Source organism: Tyto alba, unplaced genomic scaffold (assembly GCF_018691265.1).
Source record: "Tyto alba isolate M040663 unplaced genomic scaffold, T.alba_DEE_v4.0 Super-Scaffold_8, whole genome shotgun sequence".
NCBI lineage: Eukaryota > Metazoa > Chordata > Aves > Strigiformes > Tytonidae > Tyto > Tyto alba.
The window spans coordinates 10,469,386-10,482,356 of NW_024881329.1; the positions used below are offsets into that span (position 1 = coordinate 10,469,386).

Consider the following 12,971-nt stretch of genomic DNA (forward strand, 5'->3'; position numbering starts at 1 on the left):
TTCTGACTCTGAACTGCAGTTTTCTGACTAACCCATTTTGTAATGATTTTCTAACTTGCTGGTATTTAATGCTTAAAACTAGGACTATCTGTCTGCATCCCTGATTTCCTTTTTCTTGATATTCCTAATTTATTTCATTGTTTTCTAAGGCACATTTTGCATTATCTTCTTTTATTCTTCCGTGTTTTCTCTCAGAATAGGATTATTAGTATTCCTAAATCAGTCAAAACTCATGCATTAGTTTTTGCTTCATTAGAATTCCTGTTCATGTCTATCCAGTCATGTTTGCAATTCCCTATTTCATACAAGCCTCACACCTTCATTGCCTAAATTTGGAGGTTGGAGTTGGGTACTATACTCCCATTACAGGATATGGACACACACTACCTGTGACCTCTCCCTGGTTCTCAACCTAGTTCAAGATTATTTTTGTCCTCTAACCTTTGGTGCCTCTCCCCTGCCTTCCTTGTGCATGCGTCTCTCCCAAAATCAGTTTTGCCTTCGAGCTGCTGTCTTTCCCTTCTTTCTTTTCTGTTTTGTTTTTTTCTCATCTAATTTTCCATGGTGAGGAGCAAGAGGTAGCATTTATTCCTTCTCTAGAGGTGAATTAGAGATGGTGGTTAACATCCCTTCTCTCTCTAGATCATGTCATTTGTTCTTTATTATCAATTTAAAACCTTACTTTCTTTTTAGGGTATGATTCAGCTCTCTACAGTAATTATTTATTATTATCTGTAATATCATGCTGCCTAAAAGCTCCAAAAGAAGTCAAAGACCCAATGTGCAAATCCATAGTAAGATACAGTCCCTGCCTTGGAAACCTTACACTCTTAAATAGGTGAGGAGAATTGAGAGTGGCAGAAGAAGCAGGCAAAAAGAGAAGTGATGTACTTGTAACGTGGCAAATTAGGAGCCAGAAATGGAGGCCAGTTCTCTTGACTCCCAGGGCAGTAATATCTCCTGTGAGTCTTGCAGCCAGTTTCCAAGGAAGGGTCAGCTGTAAGACTACGTTAAGTCTCTATAAATCTCTACAATCTAGTATATAATTTAAACAAAAATTCTACAGTGAGTTACAGCCCCAAGGAAACAAAGTAGATCTTTTATTTACACCATTATTAGCTTGCTGGGTTGGGACCTCTTTTTCTACATATTGTTCTGTGTTGTTCCAATTTTAACTCATTCTGAATTCATTATTTACTAAAAGTAATATAAACATCCAAGGGCTACATGCATAATTACCAATTATATTTAATTCAGAAATTATGAACGGAAGAATTGTCAACTTCTTCATGAAAATGGTTCCTTTATTTTAGGATTTGAGCCTACGTCAGCTCCAGCTCCCTCAGTCCCTGCGTGGCAGGGCCGATCGATTGGTACGACCAAGCTGAGGCTGGTGGAGTTTTCGGCTTTCCTTGAACAGCAGAGGGATCCCGAATCAGTAAGTGTTGCCCTTGTGTCCGCTAATCTTCAGCTTTTCTTCATTGCTCCCCACACTCTGAGGATGCTTTCCAGGATTAAGCCTGATGGAATATACCTAGTGTTTCTGCATTTGCTACTGCTCAGTGTAATACTCCTTTCACTGTAGCACTGTATGTTCCTTTCTTGCCCTCTTTTTCCCCATTTGCAGAGTGAGAGGCCTCTTTGGAAGCAGGCACATTTTGCTATGGTGCTCATCTAATGGTTGGCTGAGTTTAGCAGTTGTACCAAATTGCAGCATGGTTCTGGCAATAATTCAGTACTGAAAGTTTAAGTTAAAGCCTATTCTATTTCCTAACAGAAACAAAATCAAGGACTTGCATAGAAACTATGCACATTATTTTAAGTATCTGACATTTGGGATAGCCTCTGAGTATCAGGATTGTCCCTTTTGGTTCCAGCCTCCCAAGCATGTATCATTTAACTATATAATTTTTTTTTTTTTTTTTAATTGAGGTTATCTATCTAAATGTCCAGTCATTCAGGCATCCTTGATCTTTGATTGTGTCTTAGGGTCCAATCCAAAGTTTGGATTTTGGGGGGGGATTTTTTTTTTTATGAAGTTTTTGGGTTTGTTTTGGTTTTTAGTCTCCATACTATACCTGCAAGAGTAGTTATGCACGTTTCATTTATTCCAGTAAGCCTTGAACCTTGATATTAATCATCATATATTTACCAAGAACATTTGTTACCAGCCTAGCACTGTTTCTACTGCATTGCAAATAAATCCAAGAGCTTCTTTCAGCTCGAACCTGAGAATTTTTGCTGAGATAATTTCTGAAAAGCAAATACTGTCATGAATGGGTGATATAGAATGGCCATTCTTGTTCAGATGTCTAGTAAAATACAGTAGCTTGGAGCAGAGAGAAGCTATCACTTGCTCTTTATAATTCAGCACTGGAAACCATAGCATTTATGGGCTCTGGCCAGGGGTGTTATCCAGGGAGTGTTTACCCTGCATAATGGAGATTGGAGACATAGCCCAGAAACCTTACAACAAAGGAATGCTCCTGGTGGAGAAACATCCCAATGAAAATATATCATATCTCAGCTATTCATATACTAAATATGTGGCAGTGTGTTGGTTTGCTAAATGACACATTTGCCAGGTTGAAGTAACTTTGAGGGAGGAAATGTCTGGCAGCAGGTACAGTTATCTCAGCATTTACCTGACTATTAGGTACTGCACAGTTTCCCTGGAATCCCTCTGCCCTCTCATAGCCCTGATCCCCACGCTCTCCTGGCAGTCCTGGCTCTGGTGGGCTAAAGCTTCATCTTAGTGGTCTCCAGACTAGTCCACTGCTGGAATGCCTTCTCCGATCCTAGCCCTGAGTTCATCCAGACAGTAGTTTGTATTTCTAATGCAGAAGCACAACATCCAGGCTTTCTCATCCGTCAGCCTTATCGATACGCAGCTTTCAGAGTCCTCGGCTCGCTGACCCCATGTAACATGTCCTGCTGATTTATGGGCTCTGCCATACCCAGATTGTTGCACACGAGATTGTTATGTGTGTGCCTCGAGGTTATCGGGAAAACAGGATGTGGCCATGTAACTCTCAGTGTTACTGTGCTGTATGTGAATGAAATGGCATTTCAGTGTATTTTGATTTACTGTTTTGCTAGTATACCACCTAATTATCCTTTTTCCATTGGTTTTTATAATGCAAAAGTATTTGCAAAACCCATGGGCTTATATGGTGTAGAGCCTCTGTGTATCTGCACAGCTTTATGTAAAAGAATGACCGAGAGTTCAACACCTGAGTAACTTTTATGTCTTTCCCTCTAAGAAAAATCTCCCTCAAACCAAGTACACTCTTAACAGATAATATGAGATTGCCCATCACACTGTGAAAATGCTGCTTGGGCAGGGGACAGAGCCATGGGTCCCGCTGGGCCGTGGCGGCATGGCTCGGAGCTGGTTGTGCTCACGCACAGTGTGTGGGCTGGCGGCTGGGGGCCGTGTTGGGGCTTTCATTTTTCAGGCAGGTGCAGGCTCTGAGGAATGCAACACATCCACTTACATTGCAGAGAAGGAGCTGAGGCCTGAATAGAAACACAGGATGGCCCCCTAAATTCTGTAAAGCCTTTTTTGGAGTAAACTAATATTATTTGGAATTCCTGAGGGTACAGCAAGGCCCACCAGAGCTTGTCCCAGCTTGCAAGAATACTGCTAAGAAACCCACCTTTTAAATGCAGAACTTTTACGCAGGAGGTTTACTAGAGAAGCAAGAGCATCAAACTACCCAGACTTGTTTTTAAAAAAACGGTTACTTGTGTGCTGTAACACTGCAAAAGTGAGAGACGAAGAAAAGTCAATTCCCAGTCATGCATTAATCCCAATTTAGATCATTCTTTACACCCACGCTACAAGCGCAGTGGGGCAGTGCTGTGTGAGGGCTGCGTGGGGACAGCCTGGGCCGGCTGGGTGGGTGCCGTGGGGAGCCGAGGGGTGAGCCCCCCTTGGGCAGCGTTTTACCACCACTGCCTGGGAAGGGGGAGTCAGAAAAAGGAGAAGCATTATTTAGATTAAATGAAATAAATTTGATTATTTGGATCTTAAACAAAGGCGTAGAAAACAACCCCAAGGCAGTGTGACCAGTTCCCATGGCAAACGCAGAGGACATTTGCTGGAGAGGCACTGGGCAGGGACAGCTCTGAGGGGCCCTGCCTCCTGCCAGCCTTCCCTGTCTCCAATGCACAGACTTTTCCAGCAAGCACCCAAAGTCCTCCTCGGAGGTGAGAGCCAGCCCCCAGCCTCTTTTAGTACTATTGAAGAAAATGTGAATCCTGCCTGTGGTTTTGTCCATCTTTCTTTGTGTTGGTGCGACATTTTATTGCAGATACGGTTTGTGCAGCATAGAAAGGATGGTGTCTTATTACTTTTGAAATAATAAAATCAGCAAGCCAGGCAGGATGTGTGTTTTGCACATTGTGCATATGAAGTCGTATAGGCTTGTGCTGTGGTTGCAGCATCTCCTGTATGCCTTTGTGCCTTTGCTGACTTCAGAAATGAATATATGTATACACTGCTGCATGAGAGCCATGTAAGAGTTCTCATATATCTGCTGGAAAAAAAAAATGTTCATTGCATTTCTGACTCTTTACAGAAAATGACATGAAGTATTATTTTGATCAAATGTGTTTCCATCGTTTTATTAAAAGAAAGATGACCCTTCCTCACTCTCCCCCAATCCAAAACCAGGCCAGAAAGCCTCACAATAGTGGGGGAAAATAGGGCAATTCCACCTTAAAATGTAATCTGGAAATTTATTGAAAAAGGCTTAGTTGACATTTGGCATTATTTGGCAACTGGGACCAGGACTCAGTGGTCCTGGGAGCTCCCTTGCAGTCTGTATTCCCGTACAGCAATTAGAAATTTAGGTTTGTCTGCCCATGGTGACTCCCAGTGACCAGTGGACCACAAAGGTTCTACCCACAGGGAATTCATTGTAGGAGTGAGGCCTTAAACATTTCTGGGGTTCTTCCAGTAGTAATTGGTGTTTGAAAGTACCAAAGCCCTTCAGTGTCAGGCAGTTATGTTAATTTAGAGTGGGCATTCTGGTGGGTCGGAAATGTGCTCTGTAGAGTCCTGTCACTTGTGGAGGGCTGAAGACTTTTTTCCATTTGCCTAGCCACAAAATTGTTCCATTTACAAAAGAAAAAATGATAGAAAGGAAACAATAAGCAACCCTCACTGTAACTCTGCATGGCAGAAGATAGTCTGGGAGACATAAGATGGTAGAGTTGCAAAATTTTGGAATACTGAATGCAGTTAACGATGGGTAAAATTACTCCTCCTTCTACATGAAAATCAATTCAGTTTACAAATGTCAAGATGTATATTCCTTTTGTGGCATTTTGTGCTCAAGTACAGCTCCTAAATGGTGCATATGAGCTGCCCTTGTAGGTCCAAGCACCAGTGTTTTAATTACCTTTAATTACTGTCTACCCTATATAACTATATTCTCAACAGATTAATGAGTTTATGTACCCATCTGTTGCTTTCAAGATAGGTTTTCCTTAATGGAGGCTTTCCATTTCTACTGTAGTGGTTCTATGAAAGTTCAGGACAAATGCTTAAGCAAAGTAATTCCATGTTCCCTAACAAATGTAAACTGAGTATGCAAGCAGATTAGAAGGGATCTAAGCAATTGACTTTTACACAAGTAGCTATAAAATTCAAAGACTATAACACTGAAATTGTAATAATTTCAATTATTTTATTATTCAAGTTTGCTTTCCAATCAGGAAAAAAACCCTGCCAGCATCCAACAAAAAAAAAAGCCCTTCTTTTCCTCTTCGACATTTCTCACTCTTGCTGCCACATTCATTTTGACTGCAAGCACTTCAGACAGCTTTACATCTAAAATATCTATATAGAACTATAAAGGACATAGTTGATGGGCATTTTCAGTATTAATCCACCTATCCAAGCTGTCAGATTGTGTTAGGTCCAAATTTCAAAATTTATTTTAAAAGTGGTGAAGAAATAAAATATTCTTTATGTTTTAATTCAGGTTTTATTGTTGTTGTAAAAGGGCTTTGTGAGCCCAGGGAGAATTGTGCCTGAGAACCAGAAAGTGAAAGCAATTGCTCAAGGGCCATAAAAACAGCCTGCCATCATTAGCCAAATGCAGTAAAATTCACCAAAGTTAATCAAACCACCTAAGTGATGAAAAATAAATGAGATCTTTTCAAAAGAAGCCCTCCATCTTTGAACAATATCCATTGTTATAAGCATTGTTTAGCCTTTCCGTATTCCCTGTAAACAGTATAAAAACCAGTTCAGCGTTTCAGTTGTAAGGAAGTCCTTGGTTTAGCATCTTGGTGATGTGAAAGGACGAGGAAGCAAACCCACATTAGGATGAACATCTTGGAGTGACAGATTCAGGATTTGAGATCATTTTAATCTGAAATCATACAAAGTTTATCTAAATGCAAGGGTCGTTTATTTTGCAGTGCTGGAGAGCTACGTGTTGGTCCTGGGAAGCAAATGTCATACTCTGTAACATGCTCATATTCAGGTGTCCATATTTAGAAGCACCAAGAAATCACTTTAAGGGGGTGCAGTATTGACACAGGCTCCTATCTTGAAACTGCGGCATCACAGCAGACCCCTTGGCTGTGGCATTCCCAGGGGACCCCACAGAGATGTGGCAGGGGGCCTGGGCCAGCTCCCCCCAGCCCAGTTATAGGGTCAGGCCATGGGCTTTTCAAGGGAGCATCCTGGGGTGAAAGCATGGTGGAATGGGTAGGGAGACTGAGCACAATTTGTTCCTTGAAGTCATCCCGCGTTAAGTGCTGAGGACGGGTGGAAAGACTGCTGGGGCCTGGCTGCTCTCGCTGCTGCCTTCCCACACGCTCTCTCCCTTTTCTCAAAACCCACCGCTGCTGCCGGAAATTTCCCAGCAGAATTAAAAGTGCTGCTTTTGCACAACGGAAGAGACGCGCCAGCGGCGATGGGAGCTCCCTCTGCCAGGCCCGCACTCCCACGGGGAGCCAGGGCCGGGGGAGCTGCCGGCCGCTACGCAGGGCACCGGCTCTGACCGGGGAAGCGTGCAGTCAGGTGGGAGGGAAGGAGCGAGTGGGTGAGGCTGTGGAGTAGCTGGAGCAGAGCCCGGGCGCACAGCCCCTGCGATGAGCCCATGAGAGCTGTAAAATCAGGGGGGTCGTCACAGTGGGGGGCCCTCTGCCTCCCACAGCCTTGCACAGCGTTGTGCTGTTCCCGCAGGGAGGAGGAGCGGGGCTGCGCGTGGGCCGGGCTGGCGCTGGCAGTGCGGTGGGCTGCGGCCGTGCATCGCCCCCACCCTGCCTGCCCTGCCCGCGGGCTGAACCCCGAGCGTCCACCCGCGCTGTGCGCCCGGCTCTGCCTCTGCCCCGCGTTTTCCCATCTCGTTCCACCGCAGCTTCCCCCCATCCCTACACCTACCCCAGAACTGCTTATCTGGGCTGCAAAGTTAAGCTCTCAGAAGTTGAGAAATGTCCTCATGCATCTGCTCTACATGCAGCAGTTAATTACATGCTCACGTTTAGTTGTTCCTGCGTCATTCAGTATAGATGTAGATGGCCCTTCTTTGATAAGCAACTATTCAGTAGTTTGTTTTCTTCTGTTGTTGAAATGCGTGGCCCTGTGCCCTGCTTGCTGTGCACTGTCTAACCTCTCCTCCAAATGGATTTAATAATTCCCCCCATTTACATTTCACAGATGTATTAGTGCAGTCATTTTTTAGATGAAGGAGCATTATTACTCACATTTGACAAACCAAGAAGTTCAGGTGCAAAAGAATGAATGGGCCACTGATTTTGAGGGTCCCCTTTCATTTGTCATGAGCCTGATTTTGCAGAATACTTAGTGTTATTGAGAGCTTCCTATATTCAGGCATAATTTTCCCATCTGAGCACTCAGCACTTCTGGAATTGGGACCGCAGGGTCTCAAATCAGACAGGCCAGAACTGAAGGATGCATCTTCACTGCTGCAGGAGGGCTGATGAAAATGTGTGAGCACCTTGCCCAGCCAGCAAGTCCCAGCCTCACACTGGGACTCCTGTGGCAATAGCTGGGAAGTGCTGGGCAACATTAAGGTGTCAGGGCTGGGAATCGTCCTTGTTCATCACCTACCCCCCCATTTCTGCAACCATAAAGTAGCCTAAGATCTCTTTTTACTTCACATTCCTGACTCAATCCCTCAGTGGATCCAGGCAGGAATCTGAATGGTGGAGGTCCCTGAAAGACAGACTAGGCTGACCATGCAGTTGTATTGTAGCATACAAGCACAGAAAGTTCAATTAACATTTCACATGAAAGTGTCAAAAACCTTAATAACAGGAGTTGATACAGACTCCAGTTATAGCATTGAAATGTTATAAATATAACTCCCGATCTGCTTCATTGGAGAACAGCAGCAACAGGAATGAAATACTCAGTTACTAGTATTTTGGTAGAAATAAGAGAAATTGTTGGCAGACCAAGTGATTTTCTTACATCAGCAGGAAATTAAAGAGTGTCAGATTTACAAGATACAGCAAGAGAGCAGAGCTGAGGCTGGGTAGGGTAGAGGTTAGAGCCGCACGCAGACTGCTGATATACTAGTGATTGTTTTTTAATCAGTCCACCCCACCTGGCCCCTTTTTCCTCCAAAAGCACAGTTGCTGTACTGTTTAAAAAGATGGGTTGGACCAGTCTGTGGAGGTACAGAGGGAATCACTGTGTGGTGCCGGGTGCTTCAGCAGTGCTGTTTTCTCTCATTTCAGCAAAAGCTCAGGCTGCCCCACCTGCCTTCCACTTACCTGTCCCTCTGAGCTGCGGCAGTAGTCCTGGTGGCCTCCATTACAGAATGCATTTGGTCCAAAGAGAGCCAAGAGTCTGGCCCTCTGTGTCAGGGAGAGAGAAGACCTGCAGCAGAGCCTTTCTAATGTATTTCTCCTTTGGGTGATGGAGTTTCTTTGGGCACACAAGACTACAATCCATTCAAGTTGCCAGCCTCTCCCCATGGTACTTTCTCATAGGGATTTGTTGCTGCAAGTAGTGATATAGATGGCCTCACCCTTGTGATTGTTACGCTTGAAATTTGCAGGAACTTACAGGTTGACGAAGCATCCCAGCCAGCAAGGTGCTGTTATTGGGCTGTGCGGGGCAGACAAGGCAGCGGGGTGCTGCCACCTCCCTGTCCTGCTCAACTGTCCCATGGGTGTGCGAGGTCCAGCAAGCCACCAGCTCACTGTCCCACTGCAGGGCCAGCAGTGTTTGCAGAGGAGCTTACACTGCCCACACCAGTGCAGGGATGACTCCCAGGTGTGTAAGTGTGATCCAGGGGGTGGTTAAATCACGGCTGTGCCCCTGGGTGCAGCGGGAAGGCAGAGCGCTCCTGCAGTCAGGGTGCTGTGCCCACAGACAAGGTCATTCCTGAAGAAGCAGCTGCCCAAGGCCCTCTCTTGGGCCACCCGCCTTCCACCTTGCTCCCCATCCACGTCACCCAGCCTTGGCAGGCCCAAGGAGCTGCTCACCTCCTGTGTGCCGCTCAGTGAGGTTATGTAGGGCCAGGCAGCCCCTATGGACAGGAGCAGCACCCGAATGGGTACCCCAGCAGCTCGGCATGCTCAGCTCGCCCACACCAGGAGCATGAGAGGGTTGGCTTCACTGTCATAGGATGCTGTTGCCTTAGAATGTAAGTGCAAAATCGGTGAGGAGCTGTTACAAATATATGTGCTGGCTGATAAAACAAATGTAGGTGGTTTGTCTTTGTTCTGCACCAGCTTAAATGCTTGTATCCCCTGACATTGGCAATTTGTCTTGGTTCTTTTAAATTCCTAAGTGGATTATAATTTTTCTTGTGGTATTATTTGACAACAGTCATATTTCATGGCTTTACTGCATTCTTTGGATAGTTAGAATTTTTTTAAGGAAAGGAGCTCAGTAAGAGGCGGCCATCTCCAGGGCATGTTGTGTAATGCAGATGCTGAAGACATTGCCAGAAAAGTTCTTTGTATTTTTATGTAGTTTTTATCCTCAGAAAATACAGGATTTGACCTATGATGGTTTACATCATCTAAAGCATGTTATTACCCCAGTGCTGGATGTAAATCCTTTAAATGCTGTAGCATGAGCAAATTCCTCAGCACCTAATGTACTTCAATGACTCTGGAATACTCTGTCTAAAAATAACAGTGAATTCTCCACATAATGAGGATGTTTTTAAGCTTTTCATACACTAACGGGCTCAAAAATGTAGGCATAAAACTTAGCTTCTTTGCTTTTATCTATGCATAAATTGCTGTCATGGAGTATGTTTGTTTTAAATGATAGGGATCAATTCAGTATCCATTTACCCTGCTCCAAATATTATATTATCATCTGTTAGTTCATAGAAATGTGCCACATCTAATTAGGTTAGTAATGATTATACTTAGTATAGGAATTGCAGCAACATAAGGAGAAAATAATCACACATTAAAATATCAAAATAAACATTTCTGTCCTAAGAATGTTGTCAGGTGATGTCATACCATCTGTCCTACTGTACCCGCTTGGAAATTTTGCTGCAGCAGCATCTGGTACTTTGGCGAGCTCCACAGACAACTGTGGTAGCTTTACAGCTGCCTTTAACTTTGCTTTTGTATTTAAACAGTATTAAGACTTCATGGTCCATGTTCCTACAAATGTGTTTGCTTTTACTGAAGTTTGGATACTGAGCAATTTTATATTTTCCTGGTTTGTAGAATAAGGTACAGTGTGTGAATTGTCCAGGGAATTGGCATTTGCCAAACTAAAATACAGCTCTCCCTTTGTCCTTCACTCCACAGGCACCTCTGGGCCTGGGAGAGAGACACCCTTTTGGGGAGGACACTTTCCTGGGCGCAGGAGAACCCGAGCCCTCAGTTCTGTTCCTATAAAAATGTGGTTATTTGTACAGTCTGGAACAACTCCAGCAGAGAAGACTGAGAGGAAACAATCCCAGAATAAATAACAACCTGGTCACTAATGGTAGGGATGGTTTTTCAAGCCCTTACTCTGAACGAGGGAGAGCAGAGAGATGCTTTGGGGCATCTCACATGCCCAGGTAGAGCATAACTGCTGGGCACTCCTAGGCAGGCTATGGAGGTGCTGGGGGAAGGGAAATGTTTCAGTTTAATTTTTCAGAGAAGGCTGAAGTGCTTACCTCTACCGGAGAATTTTCATCATTTTATTTGAAAAACAGAGATGTTTGCCTGATTGCAGATAGGCTTCCATCGATAGCCACGTTCGGTGACCCAGCCTGTGCGCCATCCTCCAGCGCTTCACCCCTGGTAGCTTAGGAAAGCAACAAGGAGCTGGTTTCTGGACTCCCTTTCTTACAATCCTGGCAATTCCCAGGTATATGGGATGATACATTTTGCTGATTCCCGTTCTTTCAGTAGGCAGCAAGATACATAAAAAATGTTCAGCCTGACTTCTAGTTATTTACTCACAGTACTGCAAGCTGGATATGTGACAACAGCGTCAAAAAAACAAAAGTTGGAGCCACGGTTCTTTCTCATATTACTTTGCATTTTTTTGACTTGTTTGTTTTGTCATGTTAAAATGTCTTCACCGTCCGTTTTTGCCACTACTTGGTAAAGTAACATGCTAAATCTGACCACAGACACCGTTATGGTAGGCACTCATGGTTGCCAACCAGTACAAGGATTTCCTGTATCATGTGTAAACAATCAGCATGCAAGCTAAACCAGTGCTGGGTGAGGGCTAGCTGGCCCACGTTCATGGGCACACTCGCTCCTGCACACATGCTGTTCAGCTCCCCACTGCCCATTTATTTCTCTGCCATGCCTGTTTTCCTCTTCAAGGTAGAGGATCAGTTTTCCTCTTCAGGCTTCTTTGGATCAGCGCTGCCCCTTCTAGGCTCCACATGCACTAACTAAAGGCTGGGCAAGTTTTCCACCTGTGCACAGAAGCAGCTGGGATGGCGCTATTTTGAAAGAAGGCTGCAAGGAAAATCCATGGAATTGGTACTCTCAGACTTGGACTTGCTTGTGCAAACACCTTAATAAAGTGTTATGCTTTCCTTTTTTCTTCCACAAAGTTAAAAAAATACAACCCTGTAAAAAGCACGGACCATATATCATTTTTGGCCCCATACACAGACGAGTGTTCTCTGATTATAAATTCATATTTCACTGTGCTACGTGATTTTTAAATAGATTTCAATTTCATTTCCTAAGTGCAGAAATCTAGCCAGTCCATTTCCTTTTCCCCAGAGTTTTGGACATCTGCGGGGGCAGACTCTGCTTACACCGAAGGAAGGCTCTGAGTAGATGTCCAATTAATTTAGATTTGTCATTTCAATTTGCTCATTCGGCAGGTATATTGTAATCAAAATAGCTTAAATGAGGTCTGCTTTGGGGTTTTAAATATTTTATTTGTGCTTAGCTTTTGGGAATTGCACCTTATACACAGCATCTGTTCAATATGTCAAGGTTTTCTAGTGTTCATTGACCACATACCAGCTTTCCTTTAATTGAGTTAGCAAAATGTTTTGTGATCTGCATGGTTAAAACCCCCAATGTTTAATCCTGCCACTCTCGAGCTCCTTCACTCTGCTCCCATGACACTGTGAGCTGCTGATTGACTGGCTGAGGGTCTTTGGGGTTCGTCCTTCCGCTTTCATTTCAGGTGCTGAAAGGTGCTCTCATCTTGGAGAAATGGCAGCCCCTAAAAGACCATATTGGACTCAGTAGGGGTCTGCTGTGGACTTCACTGGGCCAAGGATTTCCCCCGGGCAGGAAAGGGGTTGCTGAGCTGATTCCCACGATTATAATGAGGTGCAATGGGATGAAGTTAAGAAATAGGAAATTGAAGCTGAATGTGTTTTGGCAGAGCTGGTCATCTGTAGACGCTAGCTCCTGAGGGAAGTGGTAAAAGTTTGGCTCTTTAATATTACATGGTTCAAAATACTGGAGGACATACAGTGAGGACCACTCCTATAGTAACAAGAATACAGAGTAACTGGCCTTCTTGTTAT

The 12,971-nt window shown here is 44.2% G+C and overlaps 1 protein-coding gene across 8 annotated transcripts in view; it reads left to right on the forward strand.

The window, feature by feature from the left end:
• The window catches only part of TEAD1 (TEA domain transcription factor 1), a 162,336-nt gene that overhangs the window by 129,143 nt on the left and 20,222 nt on the right, over nt 1–12,971 (forward strand). For all 8 annotated transcript variants that reach the window (XM_033006797.2, XM_033006799.2, XM_033006798.2 and 5 more), the window contains one exon: nt 1,314–1,438. In XM_033006797.2, coding sequence (XP_032862688.1) covers nt 1,314–1,438 — 125 coding nt within the window. The remainder of the gene's footprint in view (nt 1–1,313; nt 1,439–12,971) is intronic.